Source organism: Alexandromys fortis, unplaced genomic scaffold, assembly GCF_014885135.2.
Source record: "Alexandromys fortis isolate MF-2015 unplaced genomic scaffold, M_Fortis_MF-2015_v1.1 scaffold_12, whole genome shotgun sequence".
NCBI lineage: Eukaryota > Metazoa > Chordata > Mammalia > Rodentia > Cricetidae > Alexandromys > Alexandromys fortis.
In genome coordinates, this window is record NW_026067937.1 from 19,668,837 (window position 1) to 19,696,307 (window position 27,471).

At 51.0% G+C, this 27,471-nt stretch overlaps 1 protein-coding gene across 3 annotated transcripts; it reads right to left on the reverse strand.

Moving 5' to 3' along the window:
- Positions 1-1,769: 1,769 nt before the first annotated feature.
- Positions 1,770-27,471, reverse strand: Trim67 (tripartite motif containing 67). 3 transcript variants are annotated; one of them, XM_050147063.1, is made up of 12 exons: positions 27,344-27,471; positions 26,729-27,244; positions 26,473-26,671; positions 15,401-15,496; positions 13,440-13,562; positions 12,131-12,241; positions 10,638-10,797; positions 8,690-8,835; positions 7,452-7,590; positions 6,462-6,765; positions 3,679-3,841; positions 1,770-2,315 (listed from the first exon to the last, which is right to left on the reverse strand). In XM_050147063.1, the coding sequence occupies exons 1-12, from the start codon at positions 27,469-27,471 to the stop codon at positions 2,250-2,252; spliced, it is 2,151 nt and encodes a 716-aa protein (XP_050003020.1). In that variant the 3' UTR covers positions 1,770-2,249. The 3 variants fall into 3 exon arrangements, with proteins under 3 accessions (XP_050003020.1, XP_050003019.1, XP_050003018.1); XM_050147062.1 differs by having other exon boundaries at positions 10,644-10,797; positions 26,473-27,471; XM_050147061.1 differs by having other exon boundaries at positions 26,473-27,471.

The window sequence follows — 27,471 nt, forward strand, 5'->3', positions numbered from 1 at the left end:
TGGATCTCCCTTGCTCAACTCCAGGGAACCTCCTTAAAGAGGTTAACTGAGTTGGGTGTGATGCTCACCTCTGTTAATCTCAGTACTCAGGAGGCTGAGGCAGGAGGATTGCTGTGAGTTCAAGGCCAGCCTGAGCTATACAGTGAATTCCAGGCCAGCCTGGGCTACAGTGTGGGACCATGTCTCAAACAAACTAAAATAAGAAGGAGGAAGAGTAAAAGGAGGAGGGGAGAGGGGGAAGAGGAGGAAGAGGAGGAAAGTGATCTCTGAGAGCGCTGGGGGCTCAGTGGTTGAGCATGTGCAAGACCAAGGCCATGGGTTGGATTTTCCAGCACCAGAAAAACAAGTCCCCTGGAATGGTGGCCATTTCCTTATCTCCTCAAAGCCACCCACAGCTCCAAAGTGATTTGGGTCTGCCCAAGTGACTCCCACTTCCCAGGCAGGGGCTTGACCCAGGCTTTGAAGACTGCGGGGCTCCCCCTGGCCAGCTTTTCTGTGTGTTCTTACTCCAGGGTCTCTGGGATCTTCTACCAGAGAGCCAGGCACCACAGAGAACCACCACCACCCCAACCATGGCCACATGTGACTGCCTGGGTCTTCACTTCGAAGCTCCTTTCCCTCCATCTGCTGGGGTCTTCCAGAACTGTGGCTGTGGGTCAACAGGACCAGCTGAGCAACTGAGGACATGGTAGCCAGGGTCCTGTGGGCTACCCTAAGGGCTTTAGATGGAGTTAAAGGCCACTGAGCCAGAGACCACTCAGCAGGAAGAGAATCCAAAGAAGTCAAAGCTACGCCTCTGCATTGAAGGTGACTCCAGGACCCAATGTGGAGGCTGGACAGCACTGAACTGCTCCTGGTGACGTCAGAGTATCTGAGGAAACAAGGGCCGTGAGCAAGAGCTCTGAGGTAGGACTGGAGGGTCTGTGCAGCCCAGCGGTGGGTACTTGGGAACAGGTGCAGGACCCGTGCACAAAGGAGGAGAGGAAGCACGGTTGGGGTGTCGTGCAGATGCATCCGATAAAAACCAGCCCAGCTGATGGACAAGTCATTCCTCTGTGTAAAACGAAATGCCTGATGAATTCTTTCCAAAGGATAGAGCAAGGTTACTGCCAGGCAGAGCAGGAGACTGCAGGACGCTGGAAGGGAGGACGCGGGGCCTGAAGGAGGGTGACTCCATGTGGACCTCACCAGCGAGAGCGGCGCTCCTCAGAAGAAGGAGAGCCTCCCTGCACCCCAGAGAACCATGGCTCATGTGGAAAGACAAGTTGTAAGGTGTCATCATCGAGTCTCAGCCTTTCTCCAGGCCTCGTTTGTCCCATTGTGACAGAGCCACCCATATTACCACCAGGGCTACTTCTCATGTTCATGATGCTTCCAGCAGGGCACCCGGGGAAGTCACAGGGGCTTTGACGTGAGGCCTTCCCAGGGTCTGCTGCTTCTGTGCTCAAGGCATAGCCCAGGAAGGAAGGCAGAGTAGATAGATTTCCATCAATGTCTGGGAAAGCAGGTTCTAGAAAAAGCCACCATTGTGCAAAGACATGTCACTGTCTTGGATTCCAGTGTTTCTGTTTGTAACTAAGAACGGAATGAATAAAATTTAACTGGTTATTACACACACCATGTATGTGTGTGTGTGTGTGTGTGTGTTGATAGCACATGGTTAATAATAAAGGCCTTAAGGAAGCCCTTCTGAAGGGTTCTGGTAGATTAATGTCCCTTCCCATTAGTCCTGAATTAGTTTGTAGTGTATTGTTGTAGTGTATTGAAGACTCCACATCCCGAAGGCTCAAGGTCAGCTTCTCCCAGCAGAGGTGACAAGCTGCCGGTTTGGCAGGAGCAGACTCCTAGAAACAGGTTTCACACTGGCGTGGAGTGACATCACAGCGCAGACTCGTCTTGGGATTCCCGTCCCAAAGTTAGCTTTCCTCTCTCCCTCCAGGAAAAAAAAGATCTAAGGGGAAATCAAACTTTCCAAACAATGTCGGACAACATCAGCCTGAAACCAAAGGCTTCCAGAGCGCTGTCTTGAGGGCACCCTGGGGACCATAAGCTCTGTGGCACAGAGGTGAGGGGTCACTCCTGACAGACATAGGCAGCCACAGTATGGCCTTGTTACTCACAGCGCCTTCACTCTCCATCCCCCCCAAAAAGCATCTTCAGACATTCGCTGGCTACTGGGACTTCCTGTTGTGCCCTTGTCCTCCATGAGGGCCTCCATGACAGCCAGCTAGGCAGCAGGAGCCACCAGGCTAGTTGCCTGCCAGCTTTGGCCGTCCGAGATTTGTTGGCACCTCCAGTCCCGTGTGCAGGGTGACCTGGAAAAGAAGATGAGACAGCAGGGACTGGCTCAGTGGCAGAGCGCTTGCATAGTGTACACAAGACCCTAGGTCCCATCCCTAACACGGAAGAAAGAGGGAGAGGAGGAAGAGGCAGGGGGCCGAGGAGATGGAGCAGAGCAAAGGGCAGGTGAGGCCGTCCACAGCACCAAACGCTGTGTGTCCACTGGAGAACTTGTGCATTGGGCTTTGTTACTCTCTTGTCCAGGTCACATTGCTAAGTCTGTGTCCCCCTGTGCATCTTTCTTCATCATAGGAGCTGCACTGATGGCCAGCTGGGTGCCCTGTTTGGCTAGCGCCATCAAGCCCTGCAGCAGAGGGAGTCTGGTTCTCACAGCCGAGTATTTAGCAGCACCTGTGTCTCCTCTAGTCACCTGACAGCTAATCTGTGCTCCTCAAATCCCTTTTCTTCTCTTTTTCTTTTAGTTTTTGTTTGTTTGTTCTTTTGAGACAGGGTTTCTCTGTGTAACAGCCCTAACTGTCCTGGAACTAGCCCTGTAGAATAGGCTAGCCTTAACTCTCAGAGATCTGCCTACCTCTGACTCCCACGTGCTGGGATTAAAGTCATACACCACCCTTTTTCAAGTAACCAATCAGCTGTTGGGCGGTAGACACAATGCAGGTCCCTACAATGATGGAGGAAGGTCATTGGCTAATAAAGAAACTGCCTTGGCCCATTTGATAAGCCAGCCCTTAGGTGAGCCGCCTGGCTAGCTTATGCCCCGAAATAACAACACACAAACTGTATTCATTTAAGCACTGCCTGACCCATTTCTATTAATGTGTGTAGCACCGAGGTGCGCTTACCGGGAAGATTCTAGCCCTACGTCCATCCTGGGCTGGAGCTTCATCGCGTCTGCCCCAGAGAGCAGAGCTAAGGCATATGAGCTCACTTCCTCTTCCTCCCAGCATTCTATTCTGTTTACTCCTCCCACCTAAAGGCTGGCCTATCAAATGGGCCAAGGCAGTTTCTTTATTAGCCAATGACCTTCCTCCATTATTACATGGCTCCGGGGATAGAAGGAATCTGTTAGAAATGAAGGGATGACTACCCCTGTCCTCTGACCTCTCGTTTGGCCTATGTCAGGAGCTCCTCTGCCATCTCATTCCCTTGGGACACTGAGCCCCTGCTTCTTCCTGGAACCCCCCAGAACCCATTTGCTCCAAGTTATCAAGTAGAAACCAAATGCAGTACTTAGGACCTCCTCCACGGATACTCAGAGAGGCTGGCATGCAGGCTGCCTATCTGGTGAACGAGGTGGCCAGTCTCATTACAGTGCTCATTGTTCAAGAAGCAGACACGTCGCAGGGACGGGGCAGGCAGCTGTGTTTCTGAGGATACCTGCACGTTTCGGTTGAGGCTGAGGGCAGGCATGAAGACCCCATCCACGTGGCTGAAGGCTGTGGGGCCCTGCTGCTGCCCATTGATGAAGAAGGTCAGTGTGTGCTTGTTCAGGTCCAGCAGCACGCCCACGGTCGCCCCCTTGCACACTCCGCCTTCAGTCCTGGGAAGACAAGCCAGGAAAACCTGTCACCATGCACAGCTCATGATGTCACAGTAACTGAGAGATGATTCTGGGAACACCCTCATCCAAAATCAGCCTCCAAGTGTGTGCATGCGCGTGTGCATGCATGTGTCCGTCCACATGTTTGTGCATGTGTGCGCGCGCATGTGTATGCATGTGTGTTCACATGTGTGTGCCCGTGTGTGTGCTTATGTGTGCATGTGTGTGTGCGTGCGTGTGTGTGTCAGACACAAGAGAAGACAGCCCTGAGGGACTAAAGCTGCTCAGTCCCTTCTTATCCATAGTGTCTGAGACTTGCATACCAGGGAATGAGAGTTTGGCAGCTGGATCCCTCCTGAAAAACCACAGGGCACCAAGTGTGAGCACAGAAGGGAAGTAACGAGGTCATCTTTCTGTGCTCGGTCCACACTGATACGGAGCTGGATGGAAATACAGGTACCACGTCCCAGAGACATTTTGAGAACATTCCCCTTCAGTTCACCTGCACAGAACCTTCCCAGGGGACCAGCAGCATGTGTGGGAAATGCGTGCTGAGTTGGGAATCAGGTCCCCTATTTGAGTCACCACTCCACAGGTGACTATGCTGGTTTTGGAGCACTTGACAAATGTTAGGACTAAGACATTGCTGGGATAGTAACAGTCTATCTTCAGGTGGGGAGGAACTTTAAGTAATGACCTGGAAGACTTCGCATGGAAGCCTCTGTGCCCTTCTGCAGACTTTCCCTCATTAACTAAGGGTTCCCTTAGCATCAACCTCATTCAGCCCTGGGAGGAAACTGTGAGTCCTTGGTTAGGACTGAGCCAGGGGCAGAGGTGAGGAGTCTTTAGAAGTTGTCTTTTCCTGACACGAGGTCTTTAGAAGGACCTGGTGGGCTGACTGGGAGGAGGATGCTTCTCACAAGGGCAGGTGTCCTGGAGGGATCTTAGGGCTCAGTGGAGAAGGGTCCCACAGAGGGAATCTCAAACTTGACAGTCGACGCATTTCTAATACTGAACACCAGGTGGCAGTAGTGACAAGTCTGCCCTGCCTGCTTTCTACACAGCCACCCCTAGGTCACGTCTAGAAGTCGTGCTTCCTCTGGGAGAAACATCACCAGCATTTGCCTCACACCTGTGACATGGGAGGTGTGCAAACAGGTGTAGTTCCTCCCTCTGCTGTCTTTGGACCCTCATGTTCCTTCTGGTCCTCTATGGGAAGCCAAGGGGCTGGCTGGCAAGGGCTCCAGGGCATTTGGGGACTATGATAGCCTATGCCCTGGAGATTGAGGGCTTCCTACCACAGGAGACTCCACTGATGTCCTCTCTAAATCCTAACAGCACCTGTTAGTCTCCCTAGGTCTGAGCAAAGTCCAGCCTGCCTAAATATGCCTCATTGTCTACAACAGAGATAGGGCTTTTGTGAGGAGGAAGGGCGCTCAGGTAGCCCCCTTGCACCCTATGGTATCAAGCAGAGTCAGCACCCGATGCATGCTTAAGGTTATTACTGCCCCATCACAGAGTGTGATGGAGTTGGTTGCTGTATTGGCTCCAGCACACAGACACGGAACTGGTAGGCCAGGGTGGTCTTGGTCCCCCCTGTGGGTTAGAGCTGGAGAGGTCAGCCTGTAGCACCCAGTAAGTCCACAGCACCTGGTCAGCCTGCATTGTCAGGTTGGCCTGCATCGCCTGGTCATCCTCAACCATGACCTGGTCAGCCTGTGCCATTTGGTTAGCCTTCAGCAGCTAGTCAGCAGCCTACATCACCTGGTCAACTTGCATCACCTGGTCAGCCTGTATCACTTGGTTAGCCTACATCACTTTATCTGTAGTACCTGGCCAGACTGCTTTGCTAGGTTAACCTGCAGTGCCTGGTCAGTTCCATAGTTCAGCTAGAGAGTCCAGGGATAGCCACTTCCCTTCCCATAAGCCTCTGGAGAGGAGGACATTACCGGTGAAAAGACAGTGGTCAAGTAGGGACCTAAGAGTCCTCAGGCAAGCTCCTGGCCAAACTAGACCTGACTTTCCTGGGGGAGGAGCTGGGTTACTCGCTGAAGAGAGCACATTGAGCTCTCTGTAAGAGCAAGAGGGGGGCCAAGAACACAAGCACCTCAGGGACAGACCAGCCCTGCCAGGACCCCAGCTCCTTGAGAGTGAAGCTTTTGACCTTTTCTCTAGGGCACTGGTAGGGTCATTCCAGGCAAACCACCAGCCATTCTAGGCAAACCATCAGCGTGGCAGAGACTTCTGTCCCCTCTGTGGGAAACAGCTCTCCCATGAGCTCTGGGCAGTGACTCAGGCTTAGCTTGGCGGTTGTAAAGAAAATTGGAGCAGGGCCGGTAAGATAACCACAAATTAAGCTCCCAGCTTAAAAGTCACTGTGAGGCCAGCTGGGAGGTGGAACACCTCTAGGCCAGAGCCGCTCCTGCCGTCAAGTGCTTTCAGTTTTGCCATAGGCAGATGGTTTACTTTTCCAAGTCATTGTCCAAGCCCCCTGGAACTAGAGTACAAAGTACCTCAAAAGCATCTCGTCTCCCGACACTTGGGGACAATCAAAGGGACCCGGTCTGCAAGCCACTCATTGCTAACCCCTGAGTCCCCGGAGGGCGGGGCGGGTGCGCACCTGTTGGTGTGTGAGTTACAGTGCATGAACCAGCTGCGGTTGTTGTCCACATACATGGCCCAGGCCTTGTCGTCCTTGCCCAGCATCATGTCCTTGACGACGCTGGCCCTGGCCACCCCGAAGGCAGGGTCTGGGTGGTTGTCATAGCGGTCCACGTGCAGCTCCCAGTAGTGCACACCTTTGGAGAACGCAGCTGTGCCTAGCACCACCCGGTCGTCATAGCTACTGCAGGTGGCTGTCTGGTTGTCATTAGATAAGATGATGTCCCGGTGACCAGAGTTGGGGTCAAAAGTGAACCAGGCCACTGGAAAGGAAGAAGTCAAAACGAACAAGGTCAAACAGTCTGTTCCTCTCCCTCCCTCCCCCCACCCTCACGCAGGCGCATGCGCATACAAATTTTGCTGTATAGCCAAGGTGACTAATAGATTCGTTTGCTGCTTTAGAGTTGATTTACTGTGACCAGTGGTCTTTGTGGGATGCACACACTCATAGAACAAGCCATGAGGAACAAGCCAGTAACCACTCCTCCATGGCTTCTGTTTCAGTTCCTGCCTCCAGGTTCCTGCCTTCAATTCCTGCCCTGAGTTCCCTCAGTGTTCGACTGTGACCTGAAACCTACCACAGAGTCTCTCTCCCCCTTTCTCCCCCTCTCCTTGCTCTGTGTTCCTCTAAGTTTCCATTCCGTTGATCCAGCATTGCTAAGGAGCTCAGACATGCAGGCCCCCTTGCCCCACCACCAGGGAGTACATTTCCTAAGCCCTGAGTCCCAGCCTCTCCCCAATGATGCAGGCTCCGTTAGAAGTGACAGAGGAAATGGCTACCCATGGCCCACCTTGTAGGGAGGAGACTGAAAGACAAAGAGGTGGCATGAGGTCACAAATCTCAAGTCCCATTAGAAGGTGGCACCCTCTTCTGCTCACCCCCTCCACCCCAGCCTGTGGGAAGTGTGGCCTTGCTCTGACAGCTGACCTCCAGCTAAGGACTGCTCACCATCAGAGGTCTGCAGGACCACGGTCTTGCTGTAGGGCCCGACGCCAGAGGAGTTGAAGGCTTTGACTCTGGCATTGTAGGTGCTGTTGAAGTGGAGCCCGTCAATGGTGCACAGGGTCTCCTTGCCCACGTATACTTCCTGAAAGAGCCAAGGACATTCGTTAGGCCTCAGGGCTTCTGCGAGTTCCCCTGAGGGCACATCCACACTAGAAGTCCCCTCATACCTACAGAAGTACCAGATAGAGATGCTCCAACCCAGGCTAGTCACCCTGGTGGGGGGCAGGCTTTGCCATGGATTGCTGTAAGAGGAATGGGGTCCTGGGAGGATGGGGTTGTGGGTGTGACGCTAGGATGTTGCCTGAGAGCTCCCTGTCTCCACTTTCAGCCCTTCCAGAAACCAAGGGGGACACCTGAAAACCCTCCTGCCCTGAGATCATCATCATCTGCTCCTTGACACCTGTCTCTCTGGTTTCTGTTTCTCCAAGACAGCGAGCTTCCTCGCGCCAGACCTTGATTCTCATTTCCTAGGGTTTTTGCTTTATTTCCCGTTCATTTATGAGTTCCCTTTGTCCTGCTAAACACCAGTTTGTGTTGGATTGTTTGAAACAAGATGTTACTCCATAGCCCACGCTAGCCTCAGACTCTCACTCCTTCTGCCCCAGCCTCTGAGTGCTGGGGTTAGAGGGATAAACCACACACCTAGCTAGCATTCATGAGCCAGCAGCTTGCCAGGTCCTGACGGGCCCAAGAGGACACCCTCCACTGCAGAAATATGCTTCCAAGACAGCCCACCTCACCACCCTAGCGTCAAAGCCAGAGAGCCAGGCTAAAGGCAGTGTGGAAAAGCCCCGCAAAGAATCATGTGGGAGGTATGTAAGATGTGGGCTAGCCTGTGGAAAGTGTATACATGTAGGCAGGGCCCTCTCTGAGGTGTCGTTCCTTGAATATCACTCAAACTTCTTTGACAGACACCTCTCCCTGTGGCTATGGCCACAGCTACTACCATAGGAAGTGCTGCCTCCTGAGAACCCAGGCTGGTAGAATCTCTTTGTCTTTGTAGTCAAGGTGCTTGTCTTCGGGTAACAACAGGGTTAAGAGCAGCCCAGGACAGTCCTGTCTGGGCTTGCGCATTAGGATTTTCAAACAACAGCAGGCATCACCTGCAACTGCCCTCTGGACCAGCAGGCCTCGGCAGGCCTCAGTGGAAGCCACCCCCTGAGCAGCAGCATCTAGCTCACCCGGAACTGCCCCCCATCGCCGTCGTCCAGCTCCAGGATGTAGCCATCAGCGGGGCTGTGGGTAAAGGGCGGTGTCCTCCAGGCCAGGGTGACGCTGTTATTGCGGGTGCAGCACTTCTCCAGCTGCAGCAGGGGTACAGGTGGCACTGTGACAGGGGTCACTCTGGTCAGCACACAGCACCCTCCTGCAGGCCCCAATCCACCCCCACCCACCCAAACCCTCGGGACCTGTGCCCTGAGGAAGAAACTCCTCTTTTCTTTCTTCCCACCAAGAGCTCCCGGGCCATGAGGCACACCCAAATGACCTCAGCACAGCCCATACTATACATGCTGTAGAGTCACCTGCGTGGGTTCAGAAGGCGGAGGACAGGGCAAGAAACCAAGTGGGAGCCAGTCTGCTACTTACACTTGATCTGGGAATGGAGGGGCTGTAGCTTGGATCTTAACGTCTCTCAAACGCCCCTGTGTTAAAGGCTTTTCTCCCCAGGATGGCACTTTGCGAGATGGGGATGAGAGGGCATATTAGTGGTGTGCCCATGAAGGAGATGGCAGGGCCCTAGCTCTTTTCTCTTTCTCCTTTCTGGCTACAGGACAGGGGGCTCTGCCATGGCATGCCCACCACGGGTCCAAAGCCACAGGCCAACCTCAGACTAAAACATCCAAAGCCATGCAACCCAAACAAATCTTTCCCCTTTTATAAGTTGGTCACCTCGGATGTGACAAAAAGATTACCGACACAGTTGGAAACTTGATGGGAGCTTTGGAAGCTTTGCAAGGTCACAGGACTAGACCATGGCACCAGACACAACTTCACGTGGCTGGGTAGCCAACCCATGGAGCAAGGCACAGAATCCAGCATGCTCTGAGCTCACTAAAGGCAAGCAGGAAAACCTGAACACGTCCCAGCTCTATTCAGGCTCAAGAGGATCTGGAAGGTGACACAGGCCACTCTGGCCTGGTTTGGAAGGAAACGGCAAGACTTGTTCTATAAACCTGCAGGCTTCGTTTTGACTCAGAATGACCTTGTTGTCTGTCCAGGGTTGGCTGGTGGCCCAGGAGAGGGAGCCTGTGTCAACAACAGGCGTTTGGCCTCTTTCCTCCTGCTCTCCTACTTCCTTACTTCCTGTCCTCCTTTTTCCTTCATTCTCCCCTCTTCTCACTTCTCTTCTTCCTCTTCTTTTCTCCCTCCTCTTTATTCTCCTCCTTTCTTTTTTTCTTCCTTCTCCTGTTAGAATTACAGGCACCCCATACCTGGCTCCTCCCCCTCCCCTTTGTTCTTTTCTCCCCCCTCCTCTTCACCCCCCCCCCCATCATCTTCCTTCTCCCCCTCACCTGGGAATACACCCTGACATCTACACAAGCCCTCTGCCCTTTCTCTCTAGCACCTGCTGCTAGCATCAATAGGCCCCTGGATGGCCACTTCTTTAGCCTGGAAGTGCAGTCTGGGTAGGAATCTGCAGCCTTGCTCACATCTGCAACCTGAGCCCCTGGGCAGCCCAGTTCATGATGACACTGCCCCTGTTCATTCTGCTTCCTGTCCTTGATCCTTGGTCTAAGAAAGGCAGTTCAGGCAGCTGCAGCTCTCCTTTCCTGGCTGGGACCTGGGCAGTATCTCCTTTTTTTTTTTTTTTTTTTAAAAGACTTATTTATTTATTATGTATACAACATACCTTCCATGTATGCTTGCATGCCAGAAGGGGGCACCAGGTCTCATTATAGATGGCTGTGAGCCACCGTGTGGTTGCTGGGAATTGAACTCAGGACCTCTGGAAGAGCAGTCAGTGCTCTTAACCTTTGAGCTATCTCTCCAGCCCCATGGCTGGGACCTGGGATCCTCACTCTTCCCTCTGCTACCATGCATGATGGGCTCCCGCCACCATCAAGCCGGCCTTAGCCTGTGTGCCTCTCGGGGAGGCAGTGTCACTAAATGGGTCCGACCACGGCTCACCCCTACATTTCATCTGGACGAAGTCCAGCTGGTGGATAGCTTGCAGCAGCGGCTCGCTGTCCAAAGTCAGGTCAAATTCCGCAGACACTTTGGGCTCCAGGGCACCTTTGACCCACTGCTCCTGGGACACCTGCACACGCTTGATCAGGGCATCTGAGATCTTAAAGGAAGCACAGAAAGGAGGTTTGGGTCTGCAAAGGAAGAGCGGCCTGCCTTTGTGGGAAAGGGCTCAGCTTTATCTATGGCTCATCCAAGGAAAGAGGTGGACTGAGCTTGGACCAAGCTTAAGTGAGCACAACCACCTAGACGAACTGTGTTATTTCAGCCACAGCTCAACCATATGATCATATTAATGTGTGTGTGTGTGTGTGTGTGTGTATATATATACACACACATATATATATTATTTTTCTGATCATGTTAATGTGAAGAACCACCAATGAAATTAAAATAAAAGAGGTGGCCCAACATTTTTACAAAGTCATGGTGCTTTTTTCAGGTAGGTAAACACACCCTTCATACATCTGTTTGGCTAGGCCTCTCACTTGGCAAGGTGAGATATACTAGCAGCTTGTCCCTGGGTGTGAAGAATGTGCTTCCATTGCCCCCCGGTTTTGAAGCCATGCCCATGTCCTCTTGCTGTGTCTTCTGTCAGCTGTCCCATGGCTTCTGCTGCAAATCCTGTGTCGCACCTGTGTTCTGCCTTCCTTTGCTGCAAGATTCTGTGTCTGAGACCTGGATGCATGTTCCCAAAGAGTCATGATGTGCACTCTTCTCCTCCTCTTTTCTTTTTAGATTTATTTTCATCTTATGTGTACAGATGTTTGCCTGCACTATGTGTAGGCCTGGTCCCCCAGGAGGTTAGAAAAGGGCATGAGATCCCCAGAAACTAAGGTTACAGATCATTGGGAACCACCACGTGTGTGTTAGGAACCAAACCCAGGTCTTCTGCAAGGGCAGCAAATGCTCTTAGTCGCTGAGCCATCTTTTTAGTCCTCCCTGCAGCCTTCTTTGAGAGTAAGCAATGGGATCCACGACTTCTTCCACGGCTAAGCTGATACATGACGATGTTCTTGAGAGTGAATGTCCTCAAGTTAGCCTGCCTGTGGGGCAGTGACCCTAACAGGACTGCACATCTCTGGGGGAAGGTGGACCCTGCCCCTCACCCCCCTCTGTGCAGTTTGCCCGGCTCATGTGGCATAGACGGTGTTTTCCCATTACTGGGAAGAAACTGGAGCGAGGCATGTAGTCCCTAGAGATGGTGCCTTTTCCACTTCTTGTTTACTGGCTGGTGCAGAATCAGGGTTCTTGCTAGTGAGATTCAGAGCCATGGTGACAGCCCAGGTCTCCTGGCCTCACAGAGCAAATGGGAAGCTATTCAAATCCCAGCCAGAGAAGGACAGAGCCTAGAGCAAGACCTGGTTCAGGAAGAGCAGGGAACATTGGTGGAACAGAAGGAAGTTGCCTTCAGTAGTCCTCCAGGGGCTACCCACCTGCAGGAACCCAGAAGGGTCATCTTCCTTGATCACCTCCAGACAGTACTCCATCAGGCCTGTGGACTGGCGCAGCTTCAGCGTGCAGTGATTGATCTGGTCCCAAACCATCTGGAATGGAGAGTGTGTGAGCAAGAAAAAGTTACAGCAACAGTGTGTGAACAAGAAACATAGTTACAGCGACAGTGTGAGCGGGTGCCTGGGCGGCTGGGAAGAGGCCTGTGGCTCTGCCCACTACACCACCAGCACTCGACCCTGCTCCCCAGTTTTGTAGTCTTTGCTGAGGATCAATGGGCCCACTTTTAGCACAGCAAAGCTTTCTGGGCTCTAGGCAGCCAGGAACACAAAGAAAATGATGTACACCTCCCTCTGTGATGTGGCCAGCTTCCTGACTGATCAGAGATAACTTCCCAGAACACATGGATCCCTTCCAACACACAACCATCTCTCTTTAAAGTAGCATTTTCTGAGGGGTGTGTGGTACTCAGGAAGCCTGGGTTATATACTGAGTTTGATAGTTTGTGGCCAGCAAGCCCCTATATCAAAAAACAAACAGATAAGCTAAAATAGTGTTTTCTGGGATGGGGATGTAGTTGGTAGTGTGCTTTGTCTAGAATGTCTGAAGCCCTGGGTTAGCCCAAGAAGGGCAGGACATGCCTGGAATCCTAGCACACAGGAGGTGGAGGCAGGAGGATCAAGAGTTCAAGGTCTTTCTCAGCAAACTTGAGGCCAGCCTGGGCTGCATGAGACCCTCTCTAAAGGAAAAACAGGTGTTTGCTAATTCACTTAAATACCTCTGGCACAAACCCCCTTAGAACCACTTTGGGTCATTCTCAGCCTCTACCTGAGCCAGGAACTTAGTGCTAGAAAGGGACATGACTCAAAGTCCCTTAGCAGAACCTGGCCACACACAGCTTTGCTGATTATGGATACGTGAGATCTAGAAGTCTGAAGAAGGAGACAGAGCGGGAGACCCGAGCAGAACCTGACTGACTGCTTCTGTTACTGTCCGCACCTGCTAGGCCAGATGAGAAGACCCACCCACTTGACAGACACAGGCATCCAGAGCAAGTGAGAGAGGGGAGACGGATCTGAAGACAACAGGATGTTGTAGGCCGGCTGGCTTTGGAGATTGTTTGAGAGGACTCCCTGACTCCTGAGCATAACTAGACCAGCCAGCTCTGAGCCTCCCAGCCACATCCACTCACTCAGTCACTTACGACCATCCTGTGCTTAGTTAGGCAGGACCACCCTATGCTGGGTGCAGGTGACCTAACAGGGATAGAGGACCAGGTCCCTCAGTTCTTACCTTCAGCTTGTGCTCCCTCTCTTTGGTCACCTTGGTGAGCAGCTTGGCTTTCTGCCGGGTCAGTGCGTCCACCAGGGCATCACACTGTGCCACCAGGCAAGCTTCATAGTCCAATCCATTTTCCTGGGGAAGCAGAGAACCATGATGAGGAGATGCTGGTACCACAGTGTAGAAGAAACGGCTCCTCTCAGAGCTCTCCCTAATGTTTCTAAGTTGGGGGCAGCATGAATCATGAGTGTGCATCAAGGGAGGGTCCCATAAACCATGACACAGCTCACACGGTGAAACAGCCTGTGCTCTGTTCCTAGGACATTTTTAGTGCCACGTAGAAGTAATCATAAAGATAGTTAAAAGGGAAGAATCCTGGGTGAGGTGGGGCTTGCCTGACATCCCAGCACCTGAGAGGTGGAGGCAGGAGGAGCTCGACCTGAAGGCTAGCCCCAGACCTTGTCTTCAAAAAGGAGAAGGAGGAAAAGGAGGAAGAAGGTAGGACACAAGTTGTTCATGGAATAATCTCATACAGTGAGTGTGTGTGCATATGTGTGTCTGTGTGTCTATCTGTATGTATGTGTATATGTGTGTATGATTGTATCTGTATGATGTACAGATATGTGCCCATGTTCTATATGTACTTATATATGTGTGTGATTGTATGTATATGGATGTACAGATGTGTGTCTGTGTATCTATCCATATGTATGTATATATGTGTGTGTATGATTGTATGTATATGGATGTGTGTAGTGACAAGCTTGGTCACCTTGGATGAGGGATGTTGGTCAGCTTTTTCCTCCGTTCTATCTTCCTTACTCTCCAAAATCTCTGTACCACGCACTTTGCTTTTCATAACCAGAAAAAGTAAAGTGAACAAAAGAGCATGAGTCTGTCTGTCTCAGTTCCCAGCTCTCTAGGATCTGAGTAGATTCTGACTTCTAACTAGGGGTTAAATTGTCCCTCTGGATCGCATTCCAAATCATAAACCCCAGGACTACACAGTGTGGCTGTGTTTGAAGCCAGAAGGTAAAATGAGGCCACCAGGGTGGCCCCAGTCCAATCCAAATGGTGTCCTTATAAGAAGAAATCAGGACACAGACACACAGCGGGACGGCCACATGAGGACACAGGAGGACTGCCATCTGCAAGCCAGGCAGAGAGGTCACCTTGCACTTGCAGCCCCTGCGCTGAATCCATTTCTTCTGCTGTCTCTCCTTCATCTCTGATCTCTTATGGTAGCGTTCAAGAAAACTAATACTTCTGTTTCATGAAACATCAGAGGCTTGTGATTTAAGGCTCCCATGGGAATCAGGCAGGGAGGGCACCGCATGTCTATCCTCTTAGTACTTTTGAGACTAAGATCGGGTTGGGCTTTGTAATGAGACCCTGCATATAACAACAGCAACAACAACAATAATAACAATTTTTAAAGGAGGAAGAAAGGTAGGGGAGAAAGAGGAGGATAAAGAAGAAGAGAGGTTCAGAGCCCTTAATCCTTTTCTCGGGCAAGGCATGAAAATGCTCCAGGCCTTCCTCTGTGCACATGGACCCTCTGTGTGTATGTGGTGAACTCTCTCCCTTGCACACAGCTCACTGAAGCGAGACTCATTGCTCTCTGTATGTCTTTCAGGCTCAATATGGGACATAGCATAGACACTCAGATAACAGGTTTGTTTAGGAAATGAGGTGTGTATGTTCTGGTGCACGGATTGCACAAACGCATCTCAGTACAAAAGTGTTACCTGCGTGTAAACGGATGGAGACTGGCTCCTTCAGTACCCAGGACGGTACAACCAGACAGGTGGGCCCTCTAAAAACATCACTGCTGAAAACCACTGTCTCAAGACCAACCCTCCTCTTCCTCTGTGTGTGACAAACAGCCCACCCGGTCTGTCCAGCCATCTGTCCAGCACCCGGTCTGTCCAGCTGTCTGTCCAGCCATCTGTCCAGCACCAGCGTCTGCTCACCTGGATCTGCTGCAGAATGTTCTTGAGCTGAACCAGAAACTCCTTCGCCTCCTTGGCCTTATCTGAAACCCCATTCAAGGCCTGAGACAGCTGGGCCTGGAAAAGACATCAAGGATGGAGAAGCTCGTTAGCGCGGGAGGTGTGCACCTGCACCCATCGTGCTAGCCTGTGTTTGTAAGGGAGCTAAACCGGTCCCCTTGGTAAGTGGTCCTCACTTAGAGAAGAGGCAACGGCTAATCCACAAGCCCGACAGTGCATGCCTGTTTCCCGTTTGTGGTTGATGTTGTTTACGTGCGGGGCCGAGAGGGAAGCTCGGGATCTTGCTACCTGCACATGCTAAGTAGCCACTCTACCACTGAGCTACATCCCCAGACCAACATGGATCTACTTCCCGACAGGGCTTGGTGAGTTGTTCTAGTTTCATTTCTGTGGCTGTGATAAAATAACCTGGAAAAGGTAATGTAGGAGAGGAAGCGTGTGATTGGCTCGCAATTCCAGCTTATGGTCCATTATTGCGGGGAAGTCGAGGCAGGAACATGGAGCAGCACACCCGTCGTTAAGAGCATAAATGCATGGTTCTGTGCTCACTTGCTCTCAGAGGGCTTCTTCCTCTTATACGGTCCAGGATTCCTTGCCTAGGAAATAGTGCTGCCCACAGCCAACTAAGTCTTCCCACGTTCATTAGCTTAGTTAAGACAGCACCACCACAAAGGGAGAGATGCCTAGAAGCCAACCCAATGTCAGTGATTCCTCATAGAGGGACTCTCTTCCCAGGGGATTCTAGGTGTGTCAGGTTGACACCTGAGTGTTAACTAGTCCATGCTCCACCCACTGACCCCAAAGCTGCATTCCAGACTTGTGAGCTAATTGGTGGAAACTAACAGCCTGCCCCAATGGCTGCAGTGCTCTGGACAATAACACAGTGGGCACAGGCCTTTGCCTGGCCTGGCCTTCCTCCTCCTGCCACAGACAGACCTGTCTCCCATCAGTAGTACTATAAATATTCCTGACCCCAGTCAGGCCCCACCCTCCACCTACCACGGTGACAGAAAGTCTGACAACTCGCAAGGGAGAACTGTGTATGGACTGGACTCACACTGCTCCATCCACGGAACCACTGGACCAGATCCTTTCCGGATCCTCGGGCAGAGCCTACCTACTTACACCTGGGCCTCCGGTCTCTGCAACGGATCTGTTTGTTTTTCTCCAAGACAGGGTTTCTCTGTGTATCTCTGGCTGTCCTGGAACTCCCTCTGCAGACCAGGCTGCCCTTGACCTCGCAGAGATCTGCACATCTCTGTCTCCCTGAGTGCTGGGATCTATTATTGTAAGCTACTTGATTTGCACTGACTTATCTGATAACTGCGACCAATGAATCCATTAGGTACAGTCTTTTCTTCTAGTCCTTCATGAATATTCATAAGATGGAATTACACCACGCCTGTACTTTGTCCACACAACACAAACAAACATAACCTTCTGGAGAAGAGGAGGGGGTGGGCCAAGGTCCACTACTTCAGGATGAGTCAGAAGCCCAGAAACCCAAGCAAGTGTCATGGCGTCCTGCTAACTCTCTCTAATCAGTCCCCCACCCAGCCTTTCCTGAGGCAGACGGAGACTAGGGACCCTACTTGAGGACAGTTCCAAACGAACCAGCTCTTTGGAGCTCAGTCCTATTTCCATTCCATCGTTCAGTGGCAGAGCCCAAGGTGGGAGCAGCTCTTTCCCAGAGCTGGCCAGGGGAACAGGACAATTAGGGCAAGCCAGCCATGCTTCTAATTCTCACAGAGGGTACAGTTATGAGAGACGTCCCATCTAGGCCTCACCGCGTGAAGACACAGAGGGTACAGTTATGAGAGACGTCCCGTCTAAGCCTCACTGTGTAAGGGCACAGAGGCGAGGCCGTGGACAGGGACGCAGTCTCTGCCACTCAGCCTTTGCACTTACAGTAATGAGCATGACAGTGACAGGGCTTTTCCTTGTGACGTGTGACAGGTGGTCTCCATTGTGTTCAGTCAGGAAAGTGCGTAGTCTCTGGGCTGGCGAAAAGGTTCAGAGAGAAAAGTTCTCGCTGTGAAAACTTGGGTCCCCAGCCCCTAAGTAAAAGCCCAGTGTAACCCCAGTGTTGCATGGGATGGTGAAAGGCAGATGTCTGAAGCTCATTGGCCAGCCCACCTAGCTGTTGGAGAACCATTGGAGAAGATACCCAACGTTGACCTCTGGCCTCTACCGTCACCCCAACACAAGTGTACTCAAATGCACAAGTGCACAATACCATCATAAGCATGTACATAGACAAGAAGAAGTTCATCCAAGAAGAACGCATTGTCTTAATACAAACGGCAAATGACCAAATTCTACAAACACCTTCCCTGTAACTAGCTTCCTCTGCCTGCCCATACCTCCTCTGCCCATGTGACATTCCAGTAAATTGGTCCAGCAAACCTACGCCCAGTGTATGTATTCTCTGGGTCAAGAAGAAGCATGCCAGCATTTCCCAACTGGCTCCTGTCATCTTGCGAGGTCAGCTGATTGCTTCTGACACACACAAAAAGAGAAATCTGCTGCAGGCAGGCAAGAGGGAGGAAGGGATGGAGGAAGGGAGGGATGGAGGAAGGGAGGGGGAGACAGAAAGGGATGGGAGAGGTGGAGAGGGAGAGGAAGAAGGAAAGGGAGTGAAGGAGGAAGGGGGAAGGGGAGGGAGGGAAAGAGGGGGCAGGCAGACAGGCAGGCAGAAAGGATGAGGCAGTGGTGAGCTCAGAGTGTACGGAAATGTGTACCCGGAAAGACATTGATTGTTCTTGTATTTTCACACACGGTCCCCTAAGAATGACCCTTCCTTTGTGAGTCTCTCTGCGCAGGAGTCGGTGAGCAGTTAATAGTATCAGCTCCGAAATAATAATCTATGGTATTGACATTAGCATACATCTCAGGGTTACAGCTTATTCATTACTCAATAAAGGTTCTTTTGACCTTCTGAGTGCCGGCTGCTCTGCCGGCTACTAGAGTACAAAGACGCAATTAAGGCGCGATCCTTGCTCACAGGGTCCTTGAATTACGCTGTTATTTATGTGTGTGGTGTCTAGAGATGGCTCAGAAATGAAGAGATAATGTCAGGCTCTGTCAGCTGCATGGCATCATGCAGGTGTGAATAACGAGAGTCTAACAAGATGGAATTCTATTTTTAAAGCTGGTCTAGTATTAGAATAAGTGCCCACTGGAGGACTCGAGACTACCCAACTGGTGGGAAAGAAGCGAAAGTGAGCTCAAGCCACACTTCCTGAGCAGATAATAGCTCAGGTCACACCCCACCCACCAGCAACAAGAATAGGCCTGGTTGGGGAAGTATGGGCACAAACCCTTCACAGGCATCTCAACCTCAGCCGTGAAGCTAGACCACATGCCAAGCAGAGCCAGGCAAGGTGCTTGACACCCCCAAACCAAAGCAACTTCCTTAGGACCAGACAGGTTATAGTTTTAGCACCCTAAAATCAAGATGACCTCGCTATGGTCAGGTTACCTCAAGTATCGGTGTCTCAGAACCAAAGTGCCCTCCCTAGGATTAGGTCTTGAAACTACAATAGAATCGCTTCTGCGACAATAATGACTAAGAAGAATCTGTCTCAGTTCATCTCTGTGGTCAAATCACCCAAATAAATAAATAAATCACTTCTGTCTCACGGTTTAGATTACACCCTTTACCATCCACACCCCTCTACTCCCCTGACCCCTGACTTGCCTCTCTTCTGTCCCACACTGAGAACTATCTCCATACATGTTCAGTAGTATGCACACTGCTGCTATTCTCTTTCCTTCCTTCATTCTTTCCTCCTCCTCCTCTTCCTGTTCTAGATTTTTCAAGATTTGGTTTTTCCAGAGCTGTCCTGGAAGTTGCTCTGTAGACTAGGCTATCGTCGAACTCAGAGATCTGCCTGCCTCTGCCTCCCCATTGCTTGGATTAAAGGTGTGGGCCACCCTGCTTGGTACTGCGGATGTTCTGGGTTTCTTGGTTATAATGTGACAGCTGCCTCTTGTCCACTTAAACGACCAGAGGTAAGAATCATCCCAAATCATCCTCTCCATCATCCTCTTAAATCCCTTTCTGCCATTTCCTCATGGATCCCTTTTTCTTGCTTCTTTTCTCTCCCCAATTTTGTTCCAGTAGCTTGGAAAGTAAATTGAGGTGTTCAGAAGGGGTCTTCCATCAGGTTTTATTAGCAAAACAGAGTAAAGTGTGTAGACAGAAGTTTCTGTCCCATCTGGTCCCGCAGCTTTTCTCAGTAAGGCATTCTCATCTTGCTTCCTCTGCTTCTGGATGATGACTGCATCTCTGCCCTTTCTCTTCCCAGAATTCTCCTAGTCTGGTTGCCCCACCTATACTTCCTGCCTGGCTACTGGCCAATCAACATTTTATTAAACCAATACAAGGAACAAATCTTTATAGTGTACAAGAGCATTATCCCACAGCAAAAATGATGAAAATGGATAAGAACTCTGACCTGGCTTTGCCAGTTCTCCTGTGAGGTTTAAATGGGGCTAAGGATAGACCTTTCTTTGCCTCTCAAGCTTGATGTCCCTTCCATGTGGCCTCTTGGTTTCTTTGTTCCACCAGACCTCTCCATTGTCTACAGACATTTCCATAACTTTCCAGTGCCAAAGGGGCAGCTAATTACTCAAGTTTCCCAGTTTTGTTAGACACAATGTCATGTTTCTTACTATCCCTCTCATTTGTGTCAGCATTTAAACACCAGGCGCTCTACCAGTAGTGAGTCTTAGTAAGCTACAGGTATGGAACCCGGCTGGGTGAGCGGGGCTGTGTGAGGACCAGTCCTCAGCAGTGATGGATAGAGTAACAGAAGCAATAGGGGAGGCCAAACAGGCTGATGGGCTACAATGATGCCATAGGAGGTGTGACATCAGACGGTGACATGCCATCTCAACGTGAACAGTGGTCATTCTGGAGTCTCTGGTACCCATGCTGGGAAGAGTAGCTTCTTCCAGCAACCATAAGGATATTCTGGGTTCCTGTTGTCAATATCTCTGGCAACATATTGGTTTTGTCATGGTCTCTGAGACACCTAGGAAGTAGGGGAGTCTTGAGGCTGATTTTCAGAGCACTCACTTCCTCTGGTTTCTTTTTTTTTTTTTTTTTTTTTTTTTTTTTTTTTTTTGGTTTTTCGAGACAGGGTTTCTCTGTGGTTTTGGAGCCTGTCCTGGAACTAGCTCTTGTAGACCAGGCTGGTCTCGAACTCACAGAGATCCGCCTGCCTCTGCCTCCCGAGTGCTGGGATTAAAGGCGTGCGCCACCACCGCCCGGCTTCCTCTGGTTTCTTGCAAGCTTATGTTTTGTTTGGTTTTGGTTTTTGGCTTGTTGGTTCATCTGTTTACTTCAAGGGTAATTGAAGGTAGATTGTAAGCATCTATACAACTCAGGAGAGCATTATTCTTCAGGAGCAGCTTGACAAGAGAAGAAAGCTCCTCTCTTCCTGAGTAAGGAACAGAGACTGTCCTGGGAGCACACCCTGAGGGGCTTCTCGCTGTGAGAAAGTGGGCAGAATGACCGAGATACCAAGAAGGCTTCAAGGTGGTGAGGCTAGTCAGAAGACTTGACACAGCCTGGGCAAGAGCTAGTGATCTCAGAGACTCAGCAATGGATGTTATTCAGACCATAACACAAAAGACGAGGAAAAACAGAACAACGCATCTGAGAAGCAGAAACACAAGGCAGTATCAAACAATCTAATAGACACGCATTGGAGTCTGAGAAGGGTAAGAGGTGTGGGGAAGGGGTTGCCAGAATGGAGACGAGTGAGCTGAGGGTACGGTAGACAACAGTTCTGCAAAGTAACAAAGGGTATCAAACCATAAGTCCAAGATGCTTAGAGGATCCCCAGCAGGGACAAAGGCAAAAGCAAAAGCTCCCCCTCCACCTCTGTGGCCTTTCTCCTGATGTAATTCCCACACTTAGAGCTCCGTCTACTGGGAATGCCTCTACTTACACTTCCTGCCTCTCATTGCTCCCAGAGAGAAGATGGCCTTTTTGGAAATGAACATCTCAGGACTGGAGGGATGGCTCAGCAGTTAAGGTACACGCACGTTACTGTTGTTCACACTTTAGTACCTACCCCTTATCCAAAGCCGCCCATCTCATTACCCACTCAAATATTTTGTTTTTGCTGTGATGGGTGTACACGTGTGTGCATGCATGCATGCATGCGTGTGTGTGCGCGTGCGTGCGTGCGTGTGTGTGTGTGTGTGTGTGTGTGTAGAGAGAGAGAAAAACGTGTGTGTTCGTTTATATGCATGCCAAAGGACAAACTTAGATGTCATTCTTCAGGCACCTTCCTCCGACTTCTTTGTTTGAGACAAAGTCTCCTATTGGCCTGGAACTTTGTCAAAACTAAGCTGACTGGCTAGTGAGCAAAAGGGACCTGCCTATCTCAGCTTCCATCTCACAGTCTCTGGAACTACAAACGTGAGCCACCATGCCAGTTTTTAATGTGTTTCTGCAGATTAAGTTTGGGCCCTCACCCTTGCCAAGTGAGCTTGTTACTGATTGAGCCATCTCCCAGCCCCCATGCTGAGATTTTTACCCTTTGAGGTAAAATAGGAGCTCCTCCTGAAGCCTTGGTCCTTAGGACACTAGTGGTCACGGCTCTTTAGTGGGCTGATTGTAGCACAGACTTTCCTGAGACATAACTCAGTGAAGGATATGATGGTAAAGTCAGCTCTGCTTAAAACAGGAAGTGCCAGCAGCGGCTGGTAGCTGTGTAGACACACAACTCCATGCATAAGCCATCATCCAGATGGCGGTGGTTTGCTGAGTGATAGCGGGGCTTCTTTCTCCCTCGAGGAAACCTTTCTGGTTAGTCATATTTCATTAATTTCCTAGATTTTAGACATCACCTAGATGTCTAAAAAAGATCACAAACTAGAATCAAAGATTGGGGGATTGGGTTAAGGCCAAGTATTTGCCTGGCACAGCCTAGACCTAATTTTTTCAAAGTGATTACTATTACTACTACTAACGTGTATTGTATCTGAATGTGTTTGTGCAAGTGAGTGTGCCCGAGGAGGCAAGTAGAAGGTGTCAGATATCCTGGATCTGGAGTTACAGATGTTTGTGAGCCACTAGATGGAAATGCCAGCACCGCCAGCTGTTAAAGAATATTATTTACATACAAGAGGAGAGATGGTCACCGCTGCAAAGATAACAAATCAACCCCAAGCTCAGGCTGATTTTCCAAACTTGTAGCAATCCTCTTCTTGCCTCAGCCTCTTGAATGCTGAGATTACAGGCATATGCCACGACACCCAGCTGAACATTCTCTTATTTAAATCTTTGCTTACATATTGATTATTCCCTTAGGTTAAAATCATAAGCACCAGCCCACGTGCTGTGTGTAATCCCAGCTCTCCTGTGGGAGAGAGGAGGCATAGAGGTAGGAGGGCCACTTGAAACCCCTAGACCAGCCTCACAGGAGTGGGCACCGCAGTGACAGAAACAAGAGAGAACCTTTGAGGACCACCCAGGAGTTTCGGGGTGGGGGGATCAGGTTTTGGTCAGCTACTCTGTTGACCTTGACCTGTGGTCACTGATAGCTGCTTTTGGAAGGACTGAGTGGGTGCGGTGGACGCCTGGTAACCCGTGAAACTGAAACTACTTGGTGTCTGGCCTTTCCAGAAGAACACGTTTGACCCAGCTATTGGCAGTGCAGCCTGCAGCTCTGCACGGTTGCCTCTCCTGGGAACTTGTTGGACATACAGAGCTCCACAGAAGCCTGGCCTGCTCAGGATCTACGTATGCTTCAGAAACCCGAATGGGGCTGCCTTTGGGGCTCTAAAGTGACTGTCACTGCAGGCTATATGGAACGTGGGTATGTCCCTTAGAACAGCTCCTGGGGAGTTGGGCTTCTAGGAGAACCCCCGTGTTCAGCTGGCTCTGAGAAACAGGAGGGAGTTCAGGGCCTCCTGGCCTGGAGAGGGTGGGATGTCGCTGCAAGGTTGTGGGAGGGCACAGGGGAAGGACTACTAGCCCAGTGACTTTTGCTGCTTTTCTGGGGATTGTAAAGAAGTTGATTTGATACTGGTGATTGGGTTTCCTTGCACTTGTACCTCGGTTATCCCAGAAAGTAACAGAGAATGAACCTCACTCCCGGTGAGAAGGCTGCCAAATGCTGGGAGAACTCACAAAGGTCCCAGCTGCAATGGGAGGTCGGGAAATCCCAACCATGTGGAAGGCCAGCTCACCCTTCCCCACTTGGAATTCCCACCTGCAAAGTCTTTCACCTCACAAACTGTGGAAAGACAGGGACTCGTGTCTCCCAGGCTGACCTCAAACTGAGAATGTAGCTGCCTCCACTCTGAGTACTGGAATGACAGGTGCGGGCCATCTGCTTTATGGGGTGATGAGGCTTGAACCTGGGTTTTTGTTGGTAGCAGCAAGCGCTCTACCAAGTGAGCTGCATCTCTTTCCTCTCATTTTCTCGTCCGCTATATCCAAGTTTACAAACTGCAGCTTATTCGCTTTCAGATGAAACTTGAATAGCAAGGCATAAAATAAGTTTGTTTGAAAATGGCCCAACAAGAAGCTGAGCAATGGTAGCACACGCCTTTAATCCTAGCACTTGGGAAGCAGAGGCAGGCAGATCTTTGTGAGTTCAAGGCCAGTCTGGTCTACAGAGTTCCAGGACAGCCAGGGCTACACAGAGAAACCCTGTCTTGGAAAAAAAAATAACAAATGTAAGTTTAAAAAGCATACCAACGAAAGAAAACTGAAATCAATTCAGAAAAAAATATCCACAGTCACCACTTGCTGCTTTTTCCAAGTCAATGGGGCTAAAAAGAACAGGGTGCTGCTGCCCTGTTCATGGATTGAGTCTAAGTGCCCTAAATGACAAATGACACCTAATGCCTTGAGGACCACATGGGAGGCTATGCACTTACTTACCCTATCCCACAAGAATCCAAACTAGATGTTATTCCCCGTGGGTTCAAAGTTAAGTAGCTAGTAGCTCTCAAGGCTGCGCTGTGGAACCAAGGCTGTGGAAGCCCAGAGCAGGGCTTTGCTCCAGGAGCACAGAGCAGGGGCTGGATCACTGAGCCACTTCTCACTTGCACTGCCGGATCACTACATGTGGTGGAAGCCCAATCTCCAGACCTTTCGGGGTCAGGAGGAGCCGGGGTGGAAAAGCACATTGGCCCTGCTGGGAATCCCTGCTCTAAGACTAAGGTCTAACCCCACATCTATTGAACGCATTTCCTTCTCCAAGGCAATTTTTTGAAGGGTTCTCTGCTTACTTTTTTCTGTATTTCCATATGTCTATATTTTTCATTTATGTATAATACATATAACAAATAAACTCCAGGTGTGTGCCGTGGTTTGCCTCTGTAATCCCAGCACTCAGGAGACAGAAACCAGGATCTTCGTGAGTTTAGTGCCAGCCTGAACTATACTGTGTGTAAAATAAGACTTTAAAAACAAAACAAAATTCCTCAGCAGGGGAATGAAGCAGGGAGGGAAGGGGTTACAGGGAGGTGCACACCTTTAATTCCAACACTTAGGAGGCAGAAACTGGTAGACCTCTGTGAGTTCAAGGCCAACCTGGTTTACAGACAGTCAGGGGATTTTACACAGACAAACCCTGTCTTGAAAAACAAACAAACAAAAGCAACAAACAAAACCCCAAACTTTTCTAAATATTAAATTATCATAACAACATGTGTTCACTGAAGCAGATGAGAGCATAAAAGTCACTATGTGTTCCACATAGATAAGCCGCACCTCTGACTGCTCTGGGCCGTTTGCTGTTCTTGTGATAAGGTGTCTTGGCAAGCAGCCTTATTTTCCTATGGCTCTGCTCAACCCAAATACACACAGTTAGTCTGGGCACCTCTTGCATCTGAAGACTGGATGCATGAAATGCAGCCTTTGTCGTGGTCCATGAACACATTACTCTAATTTGTCAGTCTAAAGAGGCACTGAGACCTGGATAGAATGTCTAGTGAGGAGCTGACCTGACCTTGCTTTGATGACTGGTGGATGGCCCAGCCCAAGCAGACTGTCCGGGCTTTTTCTCTCACTCTGCGACAGAGAAGAGAGCTTGTTGCCAGGCATAAGTGGCTAACAGTGACACCCCCAGAGGAAAGGCTGTAGGCAGATGTGTTTGGTCTCTTACTAAGAACTTGGTCTGCCATTCCTCCACAGCTTCAGTATCAGAGCCTCAGACAAGAGGGCTCTGGAGAAAACCACTCTCCTGTCTTAGGACACACCCAAAAATCTCATGCAGAGCCTAAGAGGCATTGCCTCATCTCTAGGCTGAAAGGAATTTTGGGCATAGAACAAGCTGGAAGCTAATTGAAGGCAGAGACGTTTCTTCCCTGGAAGCTGACAGGGAAAAAGTGTGTCTGCTTGGTGAGGTGAAGCTGACAGAAGGTGTGTGGAAGCAGTACAAGGTGAGCCCCGGGTGCTCAAGGGTGTTTGAGCTGGGTGCTGCCTCACTGCCTTGGCTGCAGATCCAAGGAAGACTTCAGATGGGTTCCTGCAGACAGATGGTACCACTTGCACCTGAAAATCTTTTTTTCCCTTAGAAGGAAGTAGTTCTGACAGTGTGCCTTATACTTTAAGAGAGTCCTGTTTTCTGTGCTTTGGCAGCCCTTTGCGAAGAAAAGAAAAGTCTCAGAGAGGAAGCTTAACGAGTCATCTTTATAACCCACCCATCCAACACCCAGTGCAGGGTTACCTGATTCACTGAGTATTGGCCAGATAGTGATGCTGGAATCCTTGGATGGGTGGGTGCATGGATGGATAGATGGATGTATACATGAATGTATTCATGAACACATGGATGGATGGATCTGTGAACATGCTGATGGATAGACAGATGGACATATACATGGATGAACAGACAAACACATGGGTAGATGGATGGACGGAAGGGCAAATGCGTGAGCAGATGGGTGCAGTGAATCCTGTTTGACCCTCAGGCCCAACCTCCCGCAACTTCCCAAGAAGAGGCCAGGATACTCTTGACTTCCACCCTGGCTGACATCCCCACGCAGCCCGTGCTCACCTTGTGTTGCTTCCACGTTGCCCCCAGCGGCTTCACCTCGTGTTTGCCATGCCTGCCTTCCTCCAGGCACAGGAAGCACACCGGGCTCCGACAACTCACGCAGTACATGCTGTAGTTCTCCATTTCGTGCTCGGGGCATGTGGGGAACTTTCGAGGCGCGCTGGCCCCGGCGCCCCCTGGGCTCCTGCATCCTCCTGCGCTGGGGGCCGTGGATGTGCCGGCTGAAACAGGGGTAGCCTCCGGGGGTGCTGGAGGCGGCGGCGGCTGAACTAGCCGATGCTTAGCGAAGGGGCCCCGGGACGGGTGGCACTTGAGCTGGCAGGTGGCGCAATAGAGCACGTCGCATTGCTCGCAGAGAGTGGCTGCCGGCTCCGGTGGGGTGCGGTCGCACAGCTGGCAGATGGCCACCGCCGGGGCTGCAGACGCTCCAGCAGCAACCCCGCGGCCCTGCTGGTACCGCTGCACTATGCCCTCCAGCAGTCGATTGCGCTGGAAGCCTCGCAGGCCGCGGTGATCCAGTGACGCGCTGCGGTGGCATTGCGGGCAGGTGATGGAGCTAGAGGATGAGCAGAGTGAGGAGCAGGCAGCGCCCCGGGCCGCGGCGGCAGAAGAGCCTGGGGGCGCAGGCACCATGGGCAACACGCGGACTCCGTTGGGAGACTTGAGGCTGGGGGTGTAGGAACCATAGCCGCTGTCAGTCTCGCTGTACAAGCTCAGCTTGTCCGCGTGGTCTCCACCACCGGCCGCCCCGCCGCCCAGGCCTCCAGCTGTGCTAGCGCCGGCGCCTCCGCAGGTAGCGCCTGCCGCAGCGTCCTGATCCGGAGGAGGCGCGGCGGCACCCCGCGAAAGCAAGAGCGGCGGGGGCAGGTGCTGCTCGCCGTCTGGGGTCTGAACCGCGATGGTGCGAGCGCACGGCAGGCAGACATTGTGAGAGCAGGGCAGGATGATGGGCTCCCGGAATAGGGAGCCACACACCGGGCACTTCAGCTCCTCCTCCAT

What these genes read in the sequence shown, in the direction of transcription:
- Trim67 (XM_050147061.1), bottom strand. Translation starts at nt 27,471, where the DNA reads ATGGAGGAGGAGCTGAAGTGCCCGGTGTGTGGCTCCCTATTCCGGGAG. An exon ending in CAACGTGGAAGCAACACAAG is followed by an intron (nt 15,497 to 26,472) that starts GTGAGCACGGGC and finishes TGTCTTTTCCAG; the next exon opens with GCCCAGCTGTCTCAGGCCTT. An exon ending in TGTAACTCACACACCAACAG is followed by an intron (nt 3,842 to 6,461) that starts GTGCGCACCCGC and finishes TTGTCTTCCCAG; the next exon opens with GACTGAAGGCGGAGTGTGCA.